Source organism: Tinamus guttatus, unplaced genomic scaffold (assembly GCF_059628265.1).
Source record: "Tinamus guttatus ecotype Peru unplaced genomic scaffold, ASM5962826v1 Tinamus_guttatus_pri_ptg000463l, whole genome shotgun sequence".
Taxonomy (NCBI): Eukaryota; Metazoa; Chordata; class Aves; order Tinamiformes; family Tinamidae; genus Tinamus; species Tinamus guttatus.
In genome coordinates, this window is record NW_028288997.1 from 116,925 (window position 1) to 140,978 (window position 24,054).

The 24,054-nt window shown below is 66.7% G+C and overlaps 2 protein-coding genes across 2 annotated transcripts; one reads left to right on the forward strand and one right to left on the reverse strand.

The window, feature by feature from the left end:
- Positions 1-477: 477 nt before the first annotated feature.
- On the reverse strand, positions 478-5,613 carry RUNDC3A (RUN domain containing 3A). The gene is made up of 11 exons (XM_088532601.1): positions 5,493-5,613; positions 3,847-3,962; positions 3,643-3,776; positions 2,940-3,025; positions 2,772-2,861; positions 2,269-2,349; positions 1,998-2,163; positions 1,637-1,794; positions 886-1,023; positions 713-819; positions 478-631 (listed from the first exon to the last, which is right to left on the reverse strand). Exons 1-11 carry the CDS (start codon positions 5,597-5,599, stop codon positions 489-491), a joined length of 1,326 nt encoding a protein of 441 aa, XP_088388727.1. The 5' UTR covers positions 5,600-5,613; the 3' UTR covers positions 478-488.
- Positions 5,614-7,704: 2,091 nt separating this feature from the next.
- On the forward strand, positions 7,705-20,091 carry SLC4A1 (solute carrier family 4 member 1 (Diego blood group)). Its single transcript, XM_088532616.1, has 21 exons — positions 7,705-7,741; positions 10,267-10,365; positions 10,467-10,563; positions 11,892-11,964; positions 12,073-12,176; positions 13,621-13,694; positions 13,785-14,140; positions 14,228-14,348; positions 14,777-14,846; positions 15,355-15,539; positions 16,769-16,979; positions 17,075-17,296; positions 17,519-17,667; positions 18,076-18,270; positions 18,354-18,530; positions 18,643-18,732; positions 18,827-18,993; positions 19,104-19,357; positions 19,449-19,618; positions 19,745-19,918; positions 20,008-20,091. Exons 2-21 carry the CDS (start codon positions 10,348-10,350, stop codon positions 20,086-20,088), a joined length of 2,988 nt encoding a protein of 995 aa, XP_088388742.1. The 5' UTR covers positions 7,705-7,741; positions 10,267-10,347; the 3' UTR covers positions 20,089-20,091.
- Positions 20,092-24,054: the final 3,963 nt, after the last annotated feature.

A 24,054-nucleotide genomic window follows, 5' to 3' on the forward strand; every position in this document is an offset into this window, starting at 1 on the left:
AAAAACCAAAAACACCCAAAACAACCCGAAACGCGACGGGGAAGGGGAAGGCGGCCGCAGGGTGGACGATCCTGCAGGGAGGTGCAGCCCGGTCCCCTTCGGGAGGGTCCCTATGGCGCCCTGGCCTGGGGAGGGGACAGGGACAAGTCATGGACAGGGGGTTGGCAGTAGAGGGTGGGGGGAAGCCCTGATGGGCGCCACAGGGACCCCATGTCCCAGTGGGGGATGTTGGGTCCCCATAGAGCAAGACCTGGGGACAACTGGGGGGTTTTGCCCCACACCCTTCCGTGTTGCTCCTGGTGTCCCCCCGCCCCGCGCGGTGGCACAGTCCGTCACGCAGTCCCCAACACGGCCGGGTGCAAGAGGCCCCGCGGGTCCCGCCACGGCATCCCGACGGCTCCGCGTCTCCGTGCGGGGCTCCGGCGGGTCCCTCGTGCTCCGCGGGGGGCTCGGGGAGCCGCGCTCAGTCCTGCCCGGCGCCGGGCGCCTCAGCTGGGGCTGCGGGCCGGGCTGCCATCGTTGCTGTCGCTCACCAGGCACTCGTTGGACTTGAGGCTGGCCAGGGACTTGCAGCTGGGCAGGGAGGCCAGGGAGCCGCAGAGCCCCAGCATGGAGGGCGTGGGGTCCTTCCCTGCGGGCACCGAGCGGGCGCCGGCCTCAGCGGAGCCGCCGGCGGTGCCGGGGTGTCCCCGGCCGCCCGGGGGGGTCTTACCCAAGGGCCCCCAGGGCTCCCCGGCGCGCTTGCCCTCGCCCAGGCGCTGCGAGTCGGAGCTGAGGCTGTTCTCGGCCGAGAGCTGGTCGGTGCTCACGAAGCTGTGCCTGCGGAGGGACGGCGTGAGCGCCGCGGCGCCCGCGGCACGGCGGGGCCCCGCCGCGCGGGCTCACCTGCGGTACAGCTTGCCGTCCGAGCCGCTCTCATTGCCGTTGAGCGTCCCCAGCGAGGGCCACTGGTTCACCAGGGGTGTCACCATGTCCTTGGGGAGCTGGGCCAGCTGCGGGTTCTCGCAGGGGATGAGCCCCGTCCTGCGGGCGACGCGGACGCTCAGCACCCGGTGGGCACCTGCTGCCGCCGTGTCCCCTGTGGCACTGGGGACCGGCGACCCACCACAACCCACAGGCACGCAGAGCATCTAGGGACCTTCTGCCACCGTGTCCTGCAGGTCACATGGGGCACCTCACACCTGTGATCTGCCACCACTGGGTCCTGAGAGTCATATAGGGCACCTGGACCATGAGAGACCTGTGGCCACCACGTCCTGCAGGTCATATAGGGCATGGAGCACCAGGGACCTGCTGCCACCACAGACCCATGGGCCACCGAGGGACCAACCACCTTCTGCATCCCACAGGGCCCCTGGATGCCAGGGACCTGCCGCTGCTGTGTCCCATGGGCCCTAGGGGACATGGGACACCATCTTGCCCACCCCTGGGGCACCTGTGAACCCGCTGCCTGACGCCCAAGACCTGCCACCACTGGGTCCTGCAGGTCACATAGGGCATATGGACCGTGAGGGGCCTGTGTCACCACCTCCTGCAGGGCACACAGGGCCCCTGGGGACCTGCCGCGGTCACGGTGAGCAGCGGGTGCCTAGAGAGGGCAGGGGACAGGGCTGGGCCAGACGCCAGGCTCGCTCACAGCTGCTCCTGCAGCTCCAGGATGACGCCCTCCAGCTCCCTCTTCTCCAGCTGGTTCTGCACCGTCACCTCCTCCAGACGCATCTTCAGCCGCTTGTTCTCCGCCTCTAGGTCCTTGAGCTGTGACTCCCGCAGCCGCACGAGCTCCTCCAGGTACCCCTGCGCCAGCCCACGCTGAGCGGCCACCGCCGGGGCCACCCCAGCGCCACCGCGAGCCACCCCCCAGCACAGGGCGCCGAGGACGCAGGGGAGCCGCGGCCGGGGCACGGAGCGGGGCACGGAGCGCGCCCCAGGGCGGGATGCTCCACGCCGGAGCCCGGCAGCATCGGCGGGACATCGACCTCATCGCGGTCCCCCGGTACCTTCTGGGCGTAGACGATGCGGAACTTCTGCTCCATCTTGCGCCACTTGTTGTACCAGCTGTCCTCGTCGGTGACGAGCGGCAGGTAGGGGTGCTCGGGCGAGCTGTCCTCGCTCGTGCTGCTCTCCACGCTGCCCCGCTCCTCCTCCTCGCTCAGGTAGTCGTAGCTGGGGGAGGGGGCTCAGCGGGTGCAGAGGCACCCAGGGGTGCCAGGGCGCCCACGGGGGCTGGCGCGGCGGTTTCCGCGGTGCGCAGGAAGGACCACGCATTACCTCTGCGTGAACTTCAGGTAGGGGGTGTAGTCGATGACCACGGGTGTCTTGCCGTCCATCACCTCGCCCTTGAGGCAGAAGCTGCACCGGCAGGGAGCGAGGGTGAGGAGAGGAGGTGGCACCCACGGGCGCCCGTGTGTCCCCAGCATCCCATGTGCCCCAGTATCCTACATGTCCCCAGCATCCTACATGTCCCCAGCATCCCACGTGTTGGGTGCTCCATGTGTCTCGGGCATCGTGTGTCCCTGTTGTCCCGCCTGTCCCAGGTATCCCACGTGTCCCAGGCACCCTGCGTGTCCCTGTCCCCCTGCATGTCCTGGGGATCCCACATGCTGGGTGCTCCATGTGCCCCAAGCATCCCATGTGTCCTGGACATCCTATGTGACCCTGGTGCCCCACATGTCCTGGGCACCCTGCATGACCCAGTCACCCCGTGTGTCCTGGGCATCCCACATGTCCCGGTCCCCTTGGATGTCCTGCGCATCCCACATTTCCCCGTGCACCTGAAGTCGATGGCGCTGAGCCCGATGAGCATGCCGGTGAGCACCGTGGACTCCTCCCGCAGCATGATGGCCCCGTCGTCGTAAAACCTCCTGCGGGGAGCGGCGGGCGCCGTGAGGCCATGGGGACGCACGCGGGGACACGCGCGGGGACGCGGGACGGCCGCTCACCGGGTGGTCCGCGTGTCCCGCAGGGCTGTGGAGATGTACTCGGACATGCGCTTCTCCATCAGCGCCACCCGGATCCAGGCCCGGCCCTGCAAGAGAGGCCAGGAGAGAGCCCTGCAGCTGGGCACGGCCACCAGCCCCACCACCCCGATGGCCGGTCCCCAGAGTCGCTGGTGCTGCTGGGCATGTGGTCCCCCCACCCTGGGAGTTTTTGTCCCCCTTGTGCCCTCACAGAGATCCACAGCTCCTGTATTGTAGCCTTCACATAGGAGAAATCACTGCATCGGGGTGAGCTCATGGGCAGGACAGGGCCAGGGGCTGCATGAGGGGCAAGGGATGGGACAGGGCGGGCACAGGGCTGGGCATGGGGACAGGGACCAGCATGAGGATGGAGACAGAGATGGGGATGGGGCAGGGACATGGTGGACATGCGGTTGGGGATGGGGAGAGACAAGAAGATGGGGACAGGGATGTCCCTGGGAATGAGGATGGGAATGGGGACAGGGAGGAGAATGAGGAAAGAGATCAAGGTGGAGACAGGGTGGAATAGGAGCAGAGATGAGATCAGGGAAGGATCTGGAGACAGGAATGGGGATGTGGAAGGAGATGGAGCCAAGACAGAGATGGCCATGGGAATGGAGCCAAGGCCAGGGCCTCAGATGGGGACAAGATGGATGGATGGGGCCAGGCCCGGGGCCACCCTGACCTTGGCCCTGGACGTGCTGATGTTCTCCATGTTCTCGATGCTGCTGACGCAGTTGTTGGGCACCTTGCTGCAGGCCAGGCGGATGTAGTCCCAGAAGCCGCGCTGCCCATCCGAGCTGAACCAGCTGACGGGGCCTGGGGACACATCAGGGACACGGTCATGGCAGAGTCTACCCACCCCCACCACCCCAAGGACCGGCGCTACCTTTAAAGCGGTGGCTGAGGATCTGCTCAAGGATGGCAGCAAAGTTGACGAACTCCTCGGAGGAGTCGTCGATGGGGTCGGCCGTGTACTTCTCCAGCAGGGTCTTCACTGAAAACCTGCAGCAAGACGGATGCCATGGGATTCAGGCACATGGGCAGTGCAGAGGGCTCGGAGGGGACTCCGACTCCTGGGGTCCTTGGCTGCTCAGGCCAGGGAAGGCACCCAAATGCAAAGCGCTTGGAGCCAGGCCGGACATTTGAAGCCATAAGGAAAATCCATTTTGGCCATGGGCTGGGTCAGCACGGCCGTCACGGGGCTGGCGGCAGGACGCCTGGGCCCCTTTCCCAGCCGCCTTTGGGCAGGCTCCCGGGCAGGCGGCCGCACCGCGGGCCAGCCACGTGCTCCGACCGCGCCGGCACCCCCGGCATCCGCCGGTGCCCGGGGACGGAAACGCTCCGTCCGGCAGCCGGAGCCTGGGGACGCAGCGGGGCCGGGCAGACGGGCGGCCGAGTGCGGCCACCTCCCTGCGCCCGCGGGTCCCCGGGGAGCGCGGCCGGCCGGGCGGCCGCTTCGCGCCCGGCCAGGAAGAGCGAACAAAGGGCGGGCGGCTTCCTCCGGCCCCGCGCGGCCGTTTCCCTTTCCGCCCGGGATGAGGACCACGGGGCCGGGCTGCCGCGTGGCCCCGGCCGTCGCCTCCTGCCTCAGTTTCCCCTCCGTGGAGCTCAGCCCTCAGGCGATGCCGCCACCTCCTGAGGAAGGGCTAAGAGCACGCGGCTCCACGGAGGGGACGCAGGGACCCCCTGTGCCATGGTCACTCGGCGGGTGCCGACCGCCTGTGTTGGCACCCGGAGGTGACAGCTGGGCTGGAGCATCACCCTCGTGGCAGGGTTGGGGACATCCCAGTGCCCCGCAAGGAGCATCCCCCGGCGCCATGTCACCGCCACCCCCAGGGCAGCGTTTCGGACCCGGCCCGGATGAGGCACCGCCAGGATGCGCTGGAGGCGGGAGGGGGGGGAAGCAGCCCCCCCCGTCCCGGTCCAGCCGGGCGTTGCCATGGCAACCCGCATCCCTGCATCCCGCTCGCCATCATCCCGCAGCCCCGCTCGCCCCCGGCCCGCGGCCGCCCTGACGTCACTTCCTGGGCCCCGTGCCCGGCGCCGGCCCCCCCCGGCGCAGCCCCCCGGCCCACGGGGGGGGTCCCCCACGACACCGACCCCCCCGGCTCCCCCATCCCCCCCCCCGCCGAGCCCCGGCTCCCCCCCCCCGCTGCGGCCTCCATGTTGTTGTCACGGGTGAATCTCCGCGCCCCCCCGCCCCGCCCCGGGGCTCGGGCCCGGCGCCCCCCGCCCCCCCCCGGTGCAGCGGCACCGGGAGCAGCCGCCGCCCGTTCTCGCCCGCGGCCCCGGCGCTGCCGCCTCCCCCCGCCTCCCCCCGCCCCGCATCTCCAGCCCTTTCTCCAGCGGCGGCAGCGCCCCCCCCCCGCCCCCGCCGACCCCCCTTTCTCGGGGTAAAATCAACAAAAAACCCCAACAATCCCCCCAGACGGGGCTGGAGCGGGTGGGATGGGGCCCCCTCCGCCGCCCCCGGCTCCCCGCGTCCGCCCGCATCCCGCATCCCGGCTGCCCCGCTCCCGCCGCCCCCCCCACCTGCAGACGGTGATGAGGTTCTTCCTCTCCACGGCGATGTTCCTGGACGAGGCTTTCTTGGAGGAGAGCCCCAGCGCCATGGCCGCCTGGACGCAGCTCGCTGCCATGCAGCGCGGGGCGAGGCGGCCCCGGCGGCCAGACCCCCCCGCCGCCCGCACGGCCCCCGGCCCCCGGCGGCCCCCGGCCGCGCGCAGCCCCCCGAGCGAGGCCCGGCCTCCGCAGGGACGCGCGGCCGCCGGAGGGACGCACGGGAGCCGGAGGGACGCACGGCTTCCGCGGGGATGTGCGGCCCCTGGAAGGATGCTGAGGATCCAGAGGGAGGCACGGCCTCCGGAGCAGTGCGCGGCCTCCGCAGGGATGCCCGGCCTCCACAGGGATGCCCGGACTTGGCAGGGATGCCCGGCCTCCAGAAGGATGCTCAGTCTCCCTAGGGATGCTCCAGCCGGGCAGGGGGATATCCCCCGCCTCTGCCACCCCCAGCACCCCCCGGCGGCCCCGCGGGGATGGAGGGAAGGGGCAGGACGCGGGGAGCAGAGCAAGGGGCAGGCGCAACGCCCGGCTGGGGGGGGGGCTCCGGCAGGGCCCAGCCCCTCGCCGTGACGCGTTGGGGACAGCCAGGACCCCGCGTGGCCGCTCCGTGTCTCTGTCTCCCATCCCTGCGTCTGCTGCGGCGCTGTAGGATGTCACCGTCACCCCCCCCAGGGCTCAAGGACCTTGGGGCAAACCCCACAACTCAGAGCCACCATGACCCCGCGGACGGGCCATGCCGCTGCCCTCCTTCCACCCTGCCACCGTGACTCAGTTTCCCCGTTGGAATAATGGGAAAAACAGAGGGGAGGGCGAATTTGTGCGGCCCGACACCCCCTCCCCAAAGCGCCCAGTGGCTCATGGGCACGGCAGAGGTGCAAGGGAGGTGACAGAGGCCCGAGGGAGGTGACAGGGGCGCAGGGCGCCCGGTCCTGCCCTGCGGGGGGAGGGACGGAGGGCCCGGGCTGGGGGTGCGCGGGGGCCGCGCAGGGAGGGGCGGCCTTGGCAGCACCCAGATAAGGGCGGGCGGTGCCGCCCGGCTAATCGCAGCGCCCAACGCGGGGCCACCGCGGCCCCCGCGCGTCCCGCCGAGCGTCTTGGGTGGGTGCGAACGCGCGCACCCATGGGTGCCTGCACCCGCCGGCGGCTGCAGGCATGCGCGTGCGCATACATGCACACACATCCCTGCATGGATACACACACACATGCATGTGCACCCGCATGCATGCACACGCAGCCCTGCATGCATGCGCACACGTGCATGCACACGCACCCCTGTGTGCGTACACACATGCACACACGTTCATGCGCATGCACCTCTGCATGGATACATACATATGCATGCACATGCACACTTATGTGCTCACATGCATGCACACGTGTGCCCCTCAGCTTGCAGCAACTGAGCTGTGCCCCCTCTTAGGTCCCAGGGCTGTATCCGTCAGTCCCGCTCGCTGCAGGACTCGGGGCTGTTTGTGCTACTTTGCAGCAGGAATTGGGGCCCATGATTGCAGCACGAGGGGAGGATCCGGCACATTGGGCCTGATGCCCCCAGCGGGCTGAGCTGAAGCCCCACGGGTCTCACCCCAGCACCCAAGGGACCCCTCGAAACAGGGCAGGGAAGGCAGCTCTCCTGCACCTTCCACTGCACCCGCACCCGGCTGGGATTGCCCTGGAAACGTCCACGGACGGAGACGCTCCAGGAGTCGCAGCCTCCCTGCAGACAGAGAGATGGATGGACACGTCCTCTCCATGCCACCCATGGGCCCTGCCACCGCCTCGGCTTTGTGCCAGTGGGGAAAACCTCCCTGGGAACGCTGTGATGCTTTTTTTTAAGTAAAAAAAAAAAAAAATCAAATCCCAGTAAACAAGCTCCGGAAAGGGGATTCCCGGGGCTTCCCCGAAGGGAAACCCCAGGGCAGGGGCGATAGGGCAGCGGGACGGGGGCACGGGGTGCGGGGGGAGCGGGGTGACCGGCCGGGAATCCCGGGGCGCCTGCGGCAGCCGGGCGGGCGGCCAGGGCCGTCCCCGACACCGCAAGATGTTGCGCCCCGATAACCTTGTTTACGGGGCCGGGGGGGGGCAAGGGCGGGCGAGCGGCCGCGGGCTGGTGGCCCCGCCAGATTAGGGGCCCAGCGTGACTCGGCATTCGGGAGCCGGGCGCGGGCGCGTCGGTCCTGCGAGCGCCCAGGGCAGCGGAGGCGCCGGAGCCACCGCGCGCGGTAGGTGCGAGGGCGGGCGCGCGGGCACGGCGGGCGTCGCGGCGGGCGCTACGGGTGCCGTGCTGTGCCGATGGGCACGGGCTCCATGCGGAACCCAGTGGCATGGGGTGCAGCACCCCCAGCGTGGGGTGGGCGGTATGGACACCGTGCTGGGCATGCTGGATATAGGGGGTGGGAGTCCCCTGCTGAGTGATACCAAATGCGGGAGGTACGGATCCATTCTGAGGCCATGCAATGTATAGCATGGGAGCTGGGGACTCCACACTGAGCTTCTAGGATGCAAGATGTGGAAGCTATGGAGTCCATACTGAGCCCATAAGATGCAAGATGTGGGAGCTGTGGGCTCCATATACTAAGCCCATAGGATGCAAGGTGTGGGGGCTATGGGCTCCATACTAAACCATCGGATGCAAAGTGTGGGGTGCAGGTGGGTTGCCTGGTGCGGGAGCTACGTGCCCTGTGCTGAGGTAGTGGGAGCTCTGGGCTCCATGTGGATGATGCTGCCTGCGATGATGCTGGTGCTGCCTTGGACCTGGGGCCACCTGGAGCCCCCAGCCTCATTCCCCAGGGGCAGGAACTAGCGGAGATGGGGCTGGGGCTGCCGGTGCTGGAGCTGGGGCTGGCAGAGATGGTGACAGGGCTAGCAGAGAGGTAACTGAGGCTGACAGAGGCGCTGGGACAAGCAAAGCAGGGTCGAGGCAAGCAGAGCTGAGCCCGGGGCTAGTGGAGCTGGTTCGGTGCTAGCAGAGCCAGGTCTGGGCAAGCAGAGCCAGGTCAGAACTAGCAGAGCCAGGCTGGGGCTAGAGGAGATGGGTCGAGGCTGGAGGAGCTGGGTCTCGGCTAGTGGAGTGGGTTTGGAGCTAGTGGAGACGGGTCTGGGCTAGTGGAGCCAGGTAGGGGCCAGCGGAGCCAGGTTGGAGCTAGTAGAGCCAGGTCGGGGCTAGCAGAGGCCAGTCGGAGCTAGCGGCTCCGGGTCGGGGCTAGTGGAGCCGGGTTGGGGCTAGTGGAGCCAGGTCGGGGCTAGCAGAGCCCAGTCGGGGCTGGCGGAGCCGGGTCGGGGCTAGTGGAGCTGGGTTGGGGCTAGCAGAGCCGGGTCGGGGCTAGCGGAGCCCGGTCGGAGCTAGCGGAGCCGGGTTGGGGCTAGCGGAGCCGGGTCGGGGCTAGCGGAGCCGGGTCGGGGCTAGTGGAGCCGGATTTGGGCTAGCGGAGCCAGGTTGGGGCTAGCAGAGCCAGGTCGGGGCTAGCGGAGCTGGGTCGGGGCTAGCGGAGCCGGGTCGGGGCTAGTGGAGCCGGATTTGGGCTAGCAGAGCCAGGTCGGGGCTAGCAGAGCCCGGTCGGGGCTAGCGGAGCCGGGTCGGCGCTGTCACACGGGCCGGTGCCGGGGCTCGGCGCGGCGGCTCCGCGCCGTTATCAGGCGGCTGCAGCCGGGGCAGGGGCCGGAGCCGCCCGCGCTCGCCCTGGGCCCGGCCGGCGGAGCGGGCAGCGGCCCCGGCCGTGGCCGTGGCCAGGCGGGGCAGGAAGGAGGCGGCGGGTCCGGGGCGGCTCCCGCGGCCCCGCCGGGTCCCGCGTCCCGGCCCGGAGCTGCTGCGGCGCCTGGTGAGAGCGGGGGGTCCCGGAGCCCCCGGAGCCCCCCCAGCCTCGCGCCCCCCCGCGACGCGGGTGCCGCCCTCGACGTGGGTGCCCCCACCCTGGGGTGCTGCGGTCTTGGGGGGCGGGGGGCCCCGGGCGCCCGCAGCGCCCCTCGGTTCCCCCGACGGGAGGGAGGCAGCGGGTCGGGGGTGCGGGGGACGGGGGCAGCCCGGACACCTGGGCCCCCCCCGCGATGCTGCCCCCCACCCCCGGGGCAGGTGGCGTGGGGGAGGGGCGCCCCCTGGCGGTGTCACCGGGCACTGCCCCGGGGCAGCCGCGGAGCGCGGCCGTGGACGCAGCTGCGGGCGGCCCCGCGCGCCGTGGGCGCCCGCGTGGGCGCCCTGCGGGGGCTGCGGGCGACCAGGGGCTCCGGGACACCCTGCAGCCCCCGGGGCGGGGCGGGCAGCGGCTCCCTTGGGTGCTGGGGGCGCTGGCTCCCTCCTGCCCTCGGGGGTCTCCGGGAGCCCCTCCGGGTCTCGCTTCCTGCTTTCTCACCTCGGAGCTGGGTCTGGGCCAGGCGGACGCGGGACTCTACGCGCCGTGACCTGGGGCTGGCCGTGGGACCCGGCCCGGGTGTATCCCCCCTGCAGGACCTGGGTTCATTTCCCCTCCCCCGAGACCTGGCCCCGATGCTCCTCCAGAGCCTCCTCTCGACGTCCGTGTCTGCTTTCCCATCCCGCTGCCGGCACTCGGGTGTCCCGTGGGACAGGGCAGCACCTCCCCCGGGACCTTTCCCAGCACCCAGGGAGCCCATTACGTGTCCCACACGTCGGGGCTGCGGGGACGTCCCCACGGCCCCATCCTGGGGGAAACAGCTCTGCTGCAGCGGCAGCCGGGGGGGCTCCCACGTGTCCCCCCCCCCAGTCCTAACGTGCTTTCTCTGCCGCCCGCCGCAGAGCCGGGGGCCGCGGGGTTATGGTGCCCCCGGGCTGAGTGCAGGGAGCCAGCGCGGCGGCGGCAGGGCCCAGCGAGGAGCCATGGAGGGGCCAGGCCAGGTAGGGAGGCACCGCCGGCGGCCCTGGCCCCCGCTGCGCCCGCGGCCCCGGCCGGGAGCTGGGGACCCCCCTGCCTGCCCTCACCCTCCTCTCGCCCACAGGACGTCTACGAGGACGTGATGAGGAAAAATCTGGACCCTGAAGGCTACGAAGACCCTGGCATACGGACATCATCCATCTCACTGGGGGAGATGAGCAGTGAGTGGCTGCGCTGGCTGCTGGGGGGGCGCTGAGATGGCAGGGGGGATGCCAGGCATGCATGGGTGCTGGCACTGCATGGACACTGGCATTGCATAGGCGAGACATGCATGGGTACCAGGGCTGCATGGGCACCAGGGCTGCATGGGTGATACACACGCATAGGTGTTGGCATTGCCTGGGTGACAGATATTCATGGGTGTTGGTATTGCATGGGTGACATATTCATGGGCGCTGGCACTGCATGGGTGCCACACATGCATGGGTATTGGCACTGCACGGGCACCAGTGCTGCGTGGGCACCAGCGTTGCATGGGCAGTGGTGTTGTGTGGGGTCAGTGTTGCATGGGCACGTGTGGTAGGTGCCAGCACTGCAATCACGGTGGCATCGCGTTGGTTACAGCATGGCATGGGTGCCACCATTGCAAGGTGATAGTGTTGCATGGGCACCAGTGTTGCATGGGTGCCAGCAGGGCATTGACAAAGGTGCTGCATGGAGAGCTACGTTGCATGGGCACTGGGTTGCAGGGATCCTGCACCGCATGGGTATCAGTGTTGCATGGGCACTAATGTGTGGGTACCGGCGTTGTAAAAGTGCCACGGCCAGCACGGAGCCTGGCACATGTGACACCGAGGGTCCTGTCACACAGAAGTGGTGGAGCCCTTTGGAGATGCCTCGGTGCCCAGCGAGGTGCCACCTCCCAGTGCCGCAATGCCGACTTTGTGGCAGCTGATCCTGGGCTCCGTCCTTCCCTCCTCCAGGAAGGGGAACATTTCCCAGCAGTGGGGCTGGGCGTTTTGGCTCCCAGCCCTGCTGTGACCCTGGACACTGTGTCCAGAGGGTTCAACTGGGATCATCCCTGCAGGGATTTTGTGCTATGCTGATTTGGAGACAGTGCCCCAAGTGGCACATCCACCCGGGCACCCGGCTGCCGGCTCCGCTCCACGCTGCCGGTTCGGCTCCGTGCTCATTCCTTTCGGCTCTGCTCCAGGCTGCCGGCTCGGCTCCGTGTTCATTCCTGCCGGCTCCGCTCCACGCTGCCGGTTCAGCTCCGTGCTCATTCCTGCCGGCTCGGCTCTGTGCCGCCCGCTTGGCTCCATGTCCCCGGCTCAGCTCCGTGCTGGTTCCCACCGGCTCCCGCTCGATAGCCGAGGGCAACCGGGAGCCTCTGCCGTCCTTTAGGGGCCGGGAAGGGCACTGCAGGCAGCGGAGCCCGATGTTACTCCCGAACGACAGGGCTCAGGATGGGCTCAGGGCACCGCGGGGACCTGGGGACCCGGGAGGGGGTGCCCGCGGTGACGGTAACGTCGCGGCATGTCTTGCACAGGGGCCGGTGGCGGTGGCACTGGCAGCCCCTGGCGCCCGTGGAGGGCGAGAGCCAAGGAGCTGACACCCCTGCGGTGAGTCCCGCCAGCACACGGCGGCCAACAGTGTCCCCACGCGGGGACAGCCCCGTCCCCGCCGCCCGCGGGGGGCACCCGCCACCACCGCTGCTGTGTGTCTTTCAGCCAGTATTTGCCCAGCCACCGGGGATCCTATGACCTGGACAGGAGCCAGCAGGCGGTCGGGGAGCCCCCGGACCGGGGGAGCCACCGCCGGCTCGCAGGGCAAAGTGAGTGACCCCCCACCCTGCTGCAGGCATTAGAAGCGGGGGGACAAACCCCCGTGGCAGACGTTAGAAAGCGGGGACCAACACAGCCCTGCAGGTTTCTTTGCCGCGGGGCACCCATTCGGGCTGCCCTGGCATGCCCGTCACCCTGGCGTCAGGGCTGCTGGCGCGCCCGCCGCCGCTGCCGGGTGACCGCTGCCACTTGCCCGTGATCGCCCGCTGATTGACGCTAAATAAAGTCTTTGTTTTGGGTGAGGACAAGAACCACTTGGGGCTGAACGGCGGCAGGCGGCAGCCGGCACCGGGCGGCTCCGGGCCGGGTCCGGTCGGGATGTGGCGCACGAGGCCCTGGCGCCGTTTCGGGGGGCAGTTTGCAGGGGGGCCCTGCACCATCCTGGCTCTGCAGAGGAGCCCTGTGGCTATTTGGGCACAGCTTGGGGGCCATCCATGGGACGGGGGGCACCAGCAAAGCCTGCGCACCCAGGGGACACACCAGTCCCCGAGTGTCCTGTGGCCAGGGCCATTTGTCCCCTTGGCACCGTTCTGCCGGGGCGGCCCGGCAGCCGCGCGCCCGTGTTTACAGTCAGCAAAGGCAAAGTGCTCTGGCATTTACGGGGCACGCGGGGCGGGGGGCCTGGCCCCGCGCGGGTTTATAGGGCGGCAGCGCGCGGGGGCGGCGGGGAGCGCACGGGGGGGGACGCAGGTAGGCAGGGGCTGGGGACGGTGCCGGGCGTCGCGGTGACAGGGGACACAGGGGGACGCGGGCTGGTGAGGACGGGCTGGCACCGTGCGGGAGCAGGAGGCCACGGGCAGCATCGTGGTGGCCATGGTGTGTGGTGGCCCCGTGCAAAGCTGCTGCCAGGCTTGGGGGCACCGGGGACAGAGCCCCGGCCCCTGGCGATGCCCATGGCAGTGCCCAGCACCCAGGGAAGGGGATGATGGAAGGGGGACGTGTCCGGCAGCCCCAAACAGGTCTGCAATGTGGGTGATAGAGGTGGGGGACACGTCCAGCAACCCCAGGGGGTCTGGGATGGGGACACCCATTCAGCCAGCCCAACCAGGTCTGGCACAGGGGTGACAGAAGGGAGGACACGTCTAGCACCCCCAGTGGGGTCTGGGATGTGAGTGACAGAGGGGAAATGTGTCCAGCCACCCCAGCTAGGTTTGGGATGGAAGTTACAGAGGTTGGGGATGTATCCAGCCACCCCAGCTGGGTCTGGGATGGGAATGAAGGATGAAGGACACATCCAGCAAACCCAGTGGGGTCTGGGATGGGGACAGCAGATGGGGGAACAGGTCCAGCAACCCATAATGGGGACAGGGATGGGGGTGACAGAGGCGAGGAACACATCCATCATTCCCCAATGGGGTCTGGGACGGGGGTGACAGGCAGGGGACACGCGGGGTGGCCATGGGCCAGCTAATGGGGCTGTCCCCCTGCCCGCAGCTCCGTCGCAGACCGATGTGGACCTGGAGGCGGCGGGGAGCAGGCGGCCCGTGTCCCGGCGGGACACCCATGAGGTGGGTGCTGCGCGGGGCGCCGCGGGTCCCCGGGGACACCGGGGGACGCCGGGTGCCCCCGCGCGGTGACAGCGGCGCCTCTCGCCGCAGGGCTACGTGGAGCTGCACGAGCTGCGCCCCGCGGAGCAGTGCTGGATGGAGGCCGGCCGCTGGCTCGGGCTGGACGAGGACGCCGCCGAGGGGGGACACGTGCCCTTCCTGACCTGCCGCAGCCTGCAGGACATCAGCCAGGCGCTGGGCACAGGTGGGGGCGGCGGGCGGCGGGGCGGGCGCCCGCGTGTCCCCGCGCTCACGGGTGCTGTCCCCGCAGGCACCGTGCTCCTGGACGTGACGGCCACGTCGCTGGCGGACGTCGCCCGCTTGCTCGTCGACCAGATGATCAAAGACGGGAAGGTGAAGAGCAAGAACCGCGACGCCATCCTGAAGACCCTGCTGCTGCAGCACAAGTAGGGCCCCGCGCCGGGGCGTCCCCAAAGCCCTGTTGCCCTACGGCCGTGCCCGCCCGGCTCACGGCCGTGTCCCCCCGCGTGCAGGCACCCCAGCAAGGCCGAGTCCGTGCGCGCCCCGAAGCGAGAGGAGCCGGAGAAGGTGCCGCTGCGGGAGCAGCAGTCCATGGAGATGTCCCTGCTGGCGGTGGGCGAGCTGGCGAGGCGGGCGCGGGACGGGGAGGGTCGCGGGTGCATGTGCATGGTGCTCAGTTGTGTGCATGCATGCTGCAGAGCCCTGTGCATGCGCACACTTGCACCATCATGCACATGCATGCACGTGCAACCTTGCACTTGTCATGTGCATGTGCCCTTGCACTGCTGCATGACGCATGCATACTTGCCCTTGCACTGACGCATGCATGCACCCTTGCAGATATGCATGCATGCACCCTTGCACCAACACGCGCATGCACACACCCTAACACGTCATGTGGATTAATGCATCCTCTCAATGTTATGCACATGCACGCACCCTTGCCCGTCACACACATGCACCGCGTGGTGCAGGGCAGGCGCAGAGCTGCAGGATGGCGCGTGGGTAGCGCGGGCGCCGGGCAAGTGTGCACAGCTCACAGTGGCCTTCCCACCTTGCAGCACGGCGTGGCCGAGCCCCTGCTCCCCAGCAAGGTCCCCAAGGACGCCGAGGCCTCGCTGGTGCTCGTGGGTGAGTGCTGGGCCTGGGGTGGGTGCCTGGGGCAGCGCTTTGCCTTGTGCCCCCGCTGCTGCTTGCTCACCCGCCGCCTCTCTTGCCTTTTCCACTCGCTTTTTCCCCCAGCCTCGCTGTCCCCTCCCAGCCCTCCGTGCTGCTGGCTCTGCTCCTGGTCCCCTCCAGGGTCCTGTTCCCATGTGTCTTCCTGTCTGTCCTCCCTGTGTCCCCATGCTCCTGGGTCCCCATGCCCTGGGCGAGTGTCTCCATGACTCCCTGTCCCCACGCGCCTGCATGGCTCCACCTGCTCATGTCCTTGTGCTCCTTGGTCCCCACGTCCCTCCTGTCTGCTCCCGCTTTCCCCACGTCCCCAAGACCCTGCATCCCTGTGTCCTGGTGTCCTTGTGTCTCCGTGGGCATCCACATCCCTCTGGCCTCACCCTCCCTGTGTCCTCGTGTGCCTGTGACCTGTGCCGGGCACCCTGCTGACCCCGTCCTGTCCCACACGGCCCCATGGTCCCACCAGGCTCCGTGCCCGCCCTGGAGCAGCCGGCGCTGGCGTTCGTGCGCCTGAAGGAGGCGGCGGTGCTGGACGCGGTGCTGGCGGTGCCGCTGCCCGTGCGCTTCGTCGTCGTGGTGCTGGGCCCCGAGAGCCGCCCCGTGAGCTACGGCGAGATCGGCTGCGCCATGGGCACCATGATGGCCGACCGGGTAGGGCTCCTGCACCCGCTCCGCTCCCCGTGTCCCCACGCGCAGGGGGTCCCACGTCCCCTGCTCCACTGGCCCCGTGTCCCCATGGTCCAGTGCAGCCCTGTCCCCGTGGCCCTGTGCCCCTGTGTCCCTTTACTCCACGTGCCTTCATCTCCTTTGTCCCTTGTGGATGTGGTTCCATGTCCCCATATTGCCATGTGCCCATGCCCCCATACCCCATGCCCTTCGCCCCATGTCCCTACATCCCTGTGTCCCCCTGTCCCCATGCCCCTATGCCTCTCTATCCCATGTCCCCACGCCCTCATCTCCTGTGGCCTCATGTCCCTTTGCCCCTTGTCCCTGTAATTCCATGTCCCCATTCCCCTATGCCCCGTTGCCACATGTCCCTACATCCCTGTGGTCCCATGTCCCTTTGCCCCTTATCCCTGTGTTTCCATGTTTCCGTGTTCCCATGCCCCTGGGCCCCTTTGCTCCATATCCCCACATCCCTGTGTCCCCCTGTCCCCATGCCCCTGGGCCCCTTTGCTCCATATCCCCACATCCCTGTGTCCCCCTGTCCCCATGCCCCTGTGCCCCTTTGCTCCATGTCCCCACGCCCTCATCACCTGTGGCCTCATGTCCCTTTGACCTTTATCCCCATGGTTCCATGTCCCCATGCCCCTGTGTCTCCATGTCCTCATGCCCCTTTGCCCCATGTCCTCACATCCCTGTGTCCCCATGCCTTCTGACCCCATGTTCCCACGCCCTGTGTCGCCATGTCCCTGTGTCCCCATGTTCTCACGTCCCTATGGCCCCACGTTCAACGTCCCCATGTCCTCACTCCCCTTTGTCCCGTGTCCTCACATCCCTGTGTCCCCATGTCCCCACACCCTGTGTCCCCATGTCCTTACACCCCTTTGCCCCATGTCCTCACATCCCTGTGTCCCTATGTCCCCATGCCCCGTGACCCCGTATTCCCACACCCTGTGTCCCCATGTCCTCATGCCCCTTTGCCCCATGTCCTCACATCCCTGTGTCCCCATGCCTTATGACCCCATGTTCCCACGTCCTGTGTCACCATGTCCCCATGTCCCTTTGTCCCCAGGTCCCCACGCCCCTATGGCCCCATGTTTCACGTCCCCATGTCCTCACGTCCCTTTGCCCCACGCCCCACATCCCCGTGTCCCCACACCCCACATCCCCGCTTCCCGCGTCCCCACGTCCCCGCGCGCTGTGTCCCCGCGCCGCAGGTGTTTCGCCGCGACGCCTACCTGGCCCGGAGCCGCCAGGAGCTGCTGCACGGCGTGGACGCCTTCCTGGAGGCCAGCGTGGTGCTGCTGCCCGCCGAGACGCAGGGCGAGGAGCAGCTGCAGGGGCTGCTGCCGCTGCGGCGGGAGCTGCTGCGGCGCCGCTACCAGAGCCCGGAGCAGCCGCCCGGCAGAGACTCCCCCTTGGACCCGGGTACGGCGGGGGGGACACCCCGGCCCTGGTGTTGACCTCGCTCTGCGGTGGCCTGGGCACCGCATGTCCCCGTTGTCACCTACTCGTCCCTGCAGGACACAGGCAGCCGGTGGCACCGGTGCCGGCGGCGGCGGGGGACGATAACTCCCTGCAGCGGACGGGGCGGCCCTTCGGGGGGCTGGTGCGGGACATCCGCCGCCGCTACCCCAAGTATCTCAGTGACATCACGGACGCCCTGAATCCCCAGTGCTTGGCCGCCGTCATCTTCATCTACTTTGCTGCCCTGTCACCCGCCATCACCTTCGGAGGCCTGCTGAGTAATGGGGGGGACAGGCTGGGGACATCCCAGGGGACGGGGAGGGCCGAGGCAGGGCACAGGGATGGGGCATGGAGAGAGGGTACCACCCCCTGGAGCATCATCCCGCTCCATCATCCCAAGGAGGGGAATGGGGGTTGCTGTTCCTCCCACGGCAACAGCACCCATGGGTGCCGTGGGGGTGGACAGGGGGTCCGCGCTCACCCGTTCCGCCGCTCTGCAGGTGAGAAGACCAACGGCATGATGGGGGTGTCGGAGCTGCTCGTCGCCACGTGCGTGCAGTGCGTCCTCTTCAGCCTGCTCAGCGCCCAGCCCCTGCTCGTCGTCGGCTTCTCGGGGCCCCTGCTCGTCTTCGAGGAGTCTTTCTTCACGGTGGGTGCTGGCCTGCGCCCATGGGTGCCCCCGGGCCACCGCGAGGGGCTGATGGTCCCTGCGGGGGCTGATGCCTGGGTGATGTCCCAGGGAGATGCCCTATGGGAGATGCCACCTGGGCGATGACACCTGGATGGCACCCCGTGGGTGCTGACACATGGGTGATGTCCCATGGGCGAAGCCACCTGGATGGTGCCCTGTGGGTGCTGCTCCATGGGTGATGGTCCCATGGGAGATGCCAGCCAGATGGTGCCCCGTGGGTGCTGACCCATGGGTGCTGACAGCCCTAGGGTGCCCCGTCCCCATCCCTCAGCCTCTGGGTGCGGGCATGGGGCCGTCACAGGACACCCAGGCTGGGTCATGGCCAGGGGCTGGAGGTGACAGGGCCGCGTCCTCTCCTTGGGACAGTTCTGCGAGAGCAACGACATGGAGTACATCGTGGGCCGCGTCTGGGTGGGCTTCTGGCTCATCCTGCTCGTGCTGGTGGTGGTGGCCTGCGAGGGCAGCATCCTGGTGCGCTACCTGACCCGCTACACCCAGGAGATCTTCTCTTTCCTCATCTCCCTCATCTTCATCTTCGAGACCTTCGACAAACTCTTCAAGGTGCAGGATGGGGGTCCGGAGGGATGTGGTGGCCTGTGCTCCATCCCAACCGGATCCTGAGCCGCTTCTCCATCCCTGAGCAGATCTTCAAGGCCCACCCGCTGCAGCGTCACCACAACGTGACGCCCACGCTGCACCCCACGGCCATCCCCGTGGAGGAGCCCAACACGGCGCTGCTCTCCCTGGTGCTCATGGCCGGCACCTTCTTCCTGGCGCTCTTCCTCCGCAAGTTCAAGAACAGCGCGTTCCTGCCCGGCAAGGTGCACGCGAGCGGCGGCGTTGGCTTCGCGGGGGGACTGAGAACTTGCAAACTCGCCGCGTGCCATCCCCAAACTCCTCGGAGAGCTGTGGTGATCCAGGTTCTCCCTACAGGTCCGGCGCTTGATCGGAGACTTCGGGGTGCCCATTTCCATCTTCGTCATGGCGCTCGTTGACTTCTTCATCAAGGACACGTACACGCAGGTACCGCCAGGGCCCATCCAGGCACTGGGACCCCCCAACCCGGCCTCGTGCCCCCATTGCAGCCCCTCACTGCCCTCCCTCTCCTCCTGTCCAGAAACTGAAGGTGCCCAAAGGCCTCGAGGTGACCAACGCGGCCGCCCGCGGCTGGTTCATCCACCCCTTGGGCAACCATAAGATCTTCCCTATCTGGATGATGTTCGCCTCCGTGGTGCCAGCCCTCTTGGTCTTCATCCTCATCTTCCTCGAGACGCAGATCACGACGTAAGGGGCAGCGGGGAGGGGGTTGCAGCGCGTCAGGGGAGCTGCACAACGGCGAGGAGAAGCGTTGGGGATGAAGGGCCTCCATGCATGATGCCTGGTGTTCCCCCCAGCCTCATCGTGAGCAAGCCCGAGCGGAAGCTGGTGAAGGGCTCGGGCTTCCACCTGGACCTGCTGCTCATCGTGGGTATGGGCGGCGTGGCCGCGCTCTTCGGCATGCCCTGGCTCAGCGCCACCACCGTGCGCACCATCACGCACGCCAACGCGCTCACCGTCATGAGCAAGGCCTCGGCCCCCGGCGACAAGGCCCAGATCCTGGAGGTCAAGGAGCAGCGCATCAGCGGCTTCCTGGTGGCCGTGCTCGTTGGTGAGCCCCTCCGTGCGGGACGACGTCCCTCGTGTCCCCTGGCTGTCCCCAACCACGCTGGAGCGCCCTGAGCTGCTCTTCTCCACCACAGGCATCTCCATCCTCATGGAGCCCATCCTGAAGTACATCCCGCTGGCCGTGCTCTTTGGCATCTTCCTCTACATGGGCGTCACCTCCCTCTTCGGCATCCAGCTCTTTGACCGCATCCTGCTCATGCTGATGCCACCCAAGTATCACCCTGACGAACCCTACGTCAAAATGGTGAGTGCCTGATCCCAGGGAGGAGAGACCGGCCATGGAGCTGGGGGTGTCCTGGGATGGATCCCCATGGGATGCTCCCCTAAAACTCTGGAAGTTCCTGATCCCCCTCGGCGTTTCCTCCCTCAGGTGAAGACCTGGCGCATGCACCTCTTCACCTTCACCCAGATCGTCACCCTGGCCGTGCTATGGGTGGTGAAGTCCACGCCGGCCTCGCTGGCCTTGCCCTTCGTCCTCATCCTCACCGTGCCCCTCCGGCGCTTCCTGCTGCCCAGGATCTTCCAGGACATCGAGCTCCAATGCGTATGTAGCCCCGCGGCCCTGGCGCGCGCAGGGGCCAACCCGGTCCCAACCCGGACTCCCCCTGCCTAATGGTCTCCCCTTGCCCGCAGCTGGACGCTGACAGCGCCACCGTCACCTTGGACGAGGTGGAGGGCAAGGACGTGTACGACGAGGTGCAGATGCCCAGCTAAGGCGCCTCGGCGGCCGGCGGGGGACATGGGTCCGCTCCGGCCCCCCAGGTCCCTCCCTGCAACAGGGATATTTTTAAATAGGAGTATTTTTAAATAGGAGTATTTTTAAATAGGAGTATTTTTATTTTTCCTCTTTTTTTTTTTTCTTTTCTTTCCCTCTTTTCGGTGCCCCCATCCCATCCCTTCCTGGGATATCCAAGAGCAGAAGGGCAGGGAAGGGGAGCACTAAAGAGGAGGGTAACAAAGCGGGGCGCCCCATATTCCCCTCCCCGCTTCCCCGCTGGACCCTGACGAACTCTTGGTGCTAACGAGCCCGATGGGCTCCGCGTGGCCGGGACCTTTTCCCCAAGGGCCACGTCATTTTCCACCTCTTTCTCCATCGCTTTCCTGGGACTGGGGCGCTTTGCCGGGTGCCCAGGGCTGCTGCTGCTTGGATTGACTTTGTGGGTGTCCCCCCCCCCAAAAAAAAAACCCTCAGGGCCTTTCCCTGGGGTTGCATTAACTTCGCGGTGTCGCCCCCGGGGCCAGGATGTAAATAGTCTGGTAGAGGGGGGGGCTTGTGTATTTGCAAGGGAGAAAATTGTGCAAAATTGTGTGTCCCTCCCGCAAAAAAAAAAGAAAAAACAAAAAACAAACAAAACAAAAACAGGAAAAAAATGCTGGTGCTTCTGCAGTGAGAGTATATTAAAAAAGAAAAAAAAAAGAAAAAAAAAAAGAAAAAAAAAGGAAAAAGTGAAAAAGTGCCTAATCCCCCCCAGCTGCGAGGAGTGATCTGTATATTTGATGCCAGCGACTGGGGGAGTTTGTAATTTATTTGCAAAGGCTGCGTGTGCTTCTGGCGCGAGAGGAGCCGGTGTGGCGCGTGCGTGTGTATATACCGAGGGCCAGGGTCGGGGTTAGGGTCTGCGCTCTACAGCCCGGTGTGGTGACATCGTTGCTGATCTGAGCTTAGTCTTAATGAATTAGTGGTGAATATTAATGAATGTCGTAGTGCCAAGCCTCCTTTTTAGTTCTTTTTTATTATTTCTATTATTTTGAGCATTTCGGTGAAACCCCTGCAGCTTCCCCCAGCCTGTTCCCAGGGGAGCCTCTCCCCAACGGGGCCGTGTGCGGCTTGCTTTAGTTTTAGCAATCATGTGTCCACAATAAACTATATGACTGCGTGCTTTGATTTTATATTTTTCTTCCCAACCTACCTGTGTATCATGCTTTAATAAAGAAATGAATGTTAAAGACACCCTGAAGGAATGGGGTCTTCTTGCTTGGGGGTTCGAGCCCCCGCTGAAAGTGCTCAGCCCTGGCCCGCGCCGGGATGCTCCTCATGGGGGTCCTGGGATGCTCCCTGCTGCTGTGCTGGGATCTTCCACGGCCATCCCGGGATGTTTGCTGCAGCCATCCTGGGATGCTCACCATGGTGCTCCTGGGACGCAGTGATCCCGGGATGCTGGCCGTGGTGGTCCGGGGATACTCCCTACCGACATGGAATCACATCCCGGGATGCTGGCTGTGTCCGTCCCGAGATGCTCTCCATGGTGGTCCCCGGACCCTCCCCATGGTGCTCCCTGGACACTCGCCGTGTCCCACCCCAAGCAGAAGGGTCCTCCCTGCACCCCCACAGGGATCCTCTCCCCTCCACGTGGCTCCCTGCCCCCTCCCGGTGCCACTTTCCCAGCCACCTCCTGCCATATCCGGTCCCCACGTGTCACGTTGGCAGATGCCAAATAAAGAGGCGGAGGGGGGGGGAAGGGACAGTGCCCAGTGCCCCCCCACGGCAGCAGCCTTTGGGGGGGCCCTTTTGCTGCCTCCGCACGTGGCAGAGCAGCAGCGCCCGCTCCCCGGGGGGCCCCGCGGCGCGTCCCCCCCGCCGGGGCCCCCGGGCCGCGCGCCCGGCGCCGTTGGCCGCGCTCCCGCCGCCGCGCTCCACCTCCGCCAGCGCCCGGACGCATGTGCAGAGCCCGCGGCCTGGGGCCACGCGGGGGAAAACGGCCACGCGGTGGCTTCGGGGGGCCAAGTCCAGCGCGGGCACACGGTGCTTTGTGGGGGAAGAGCCTGGCACAGGGACACGGGGACAGGGACGCGGTGGCTTTGGTGGGGGAGGGCGAGCTCAGCACGGGGACAGGAATGCGGTGGCTTTGGTGGGGGGGTGAGCCCAGAACGGGGACGCGGTGGCTTTTGGGGGGAGGTGAGTCTGGGACAGGGACACGGTGGCTTTGGGGGCGGTGAGTCCAGCTTGGGCACACGGTGGCTTTGGTGGGGGGGGGGGGTGAGCCTGGCACAGGGACAGGAACGCGGTGGCTTTTGGGGGGGGGGGGTGAGGTGGCACTGCGGGTCTCACTGCAGCCTCGGTGCGGTGACAGCAACGCCAGCCCAAGCTGCAAAGCAGCACCCAGGCCCCACCACGGCCCCTTCCAGCCCCAAATTAACCCTGATTACTCGTAATCTCATTAGCGGCAGCGACCGGCCACCTGCCCGGCCCTATAAATAGGGCTGCAAAAGAAGGGGGAGCTGCCCTGGGTCTCTCCATGGGGCACCCCCTGGGTCCCCAGTCCCCAGCCTTTCCAGAGCTGTGCTGGCCCTGCTGTGCCTAGCGTGCAATCCTTGCACTTTTATTCACAAAAATCCTCCCGGGGAAAAATAATAGCCATTAAAAAATAATCCCTTTGCAAGCAGGAAGATTTCCGGAGCAGAGGAGCGTGCTGGGAAACGTTTTGGGGCATTTTTGGGAAGCCTCTTCATTTCTGCCAAGCCCCTGCTTGTTTTTATGGACTGTTCTTATGCTGCAGTTTTGCTTCTGGGTAGGGAAAAAAAAAAGAAAATATTCATATTTCAGGCCTTCCATCTGTGTTGGCTGCTTGGTAGCAGCAGTGTGGTGACCAGGGCTGCCTGGGGAGGCCCCAGTCCTAAATGGGTGTTTGACTGGGTGGCACCACCAGCCTGGGGTGGGGAGAGAGCTTTGGAAATAAAATGAAAGGGGGAATTATAGATATGATTGAGGGGAAGCACCTGCTAGGCTTTCTGGAAACTGCTTTCCACTCAAATAAGTCTTAGAAAAAAAATAAAAAAATAAAGATTAAAAATGTCCACACTGAAATGTTTGGTTTGATCGTGTCTACATATTTTTACTTTCAATTTTTTTCCCTCTTGCAAAAGAGCGACATTTCACCTAATTTAGAACAGGAAAACCAGCTCAGCAAAGCAGCCCTTTCCAGGCAGGATAAATATATACATATATTTTTTAATCTGCGGCCAAAGGGATTAGCCCCGGCAGCGCCTGGCACGCGGCGGCGGCTGCAGAGCAGGCCCGGCTCCTGCCGGCAGCTCCTCCGACTTTCGCCGGCGGCCGAGGCCCGAGAGCCGCTTGCGTCAGACGCGGGGCCGCTGGCACCTGCGCTTGGGGCCACTTTGTCCCTAAACAGTGCGGAAAACCCTCCGGATTTTTTGGCTGCCTTTCCCATGGAGGCTCCTGCCGGCGTTTTGGTGGTGCTGGCAGGGCCGGGCTCGCTGCTCCCCATTGAGTATGGGGGTCCCCAGCAGCCCCCCTGCCCATGCCCTTGGGCAGGTGCTGGTGGGAGCTGCCAGCGGAGCTGCTGGAGCACGGGGCTGGATGAAGCGCGCAGGGGCCCGAGGTGGCTGGGATGGGCAGCGGGAGGCCCGGGATAACCAGGAAGACGGTGGCGGAACCGGGGTGGCCGGGAGCGAGCAGGCAGCCTGGGATGGCCCGGAATTTGCAGGCAGCTCGGGATGGCCGGTAATTTGCAGGCAGCTGCCCGGCCGGGATTGGCTGCGGGGAATGACGCCCAGCACAACAAAGGTGGAGTTGGAGAAATTGCATTAAAAAAAATTAAGAGCGAGAGAGAAGGAGAAAGGGAGAGGGGAGCGGAGGGAGGGAGGGAGGAGAGGAAACTGCCCCCCTCGCCCGCCCCGCCGGGGAAAGCCCCGAGCGTGGCCGTGTCCCGGCGGTGGCGA

Bases quoted from the DNA above. Each gene is read 5' to 3' on its own strand.
- RUNDC3A (XM_088532601.1), bottom strand. From the start codon at position 5,599: ATGGCAGCGAGCTGCGTCCAGGCGGCCATGGCGCTGGGGCTCTCCTCC. The intron at 3,777-3,846 runs GTAGCGCCGGTC...ATGTGTCCCCAG, and splicing joins CCTCAGCCACCGCTTTAAAG to GCCCCGTCAGCTGGTTCAGC. The intron at 2,350-2,771 runs GTGCACGGGGAA...CTGCCGGTGCAG, and splicing joins CTCAGCGCCATCGACTTCAG to CTTCTGCCTCAAGGGCGAGG.
- SLC4A1 (XM_088532616.1), top strand. The intron at 14,349-14,776 runs GCGCGGGACGGG...CCCACCTTGCAG, and splicing joins TGGGCGAGCTGGCGAGGCGG to CACGGCGTGGCCGAGCCCCT. The intron at 19,619-19,744 runs GTGAGTGCCTGA...TTCCTCCCTCAG, and splicing joins ACGAACCCTACGTCAAAATG to GTGAAGACCTGGCGCATGCA.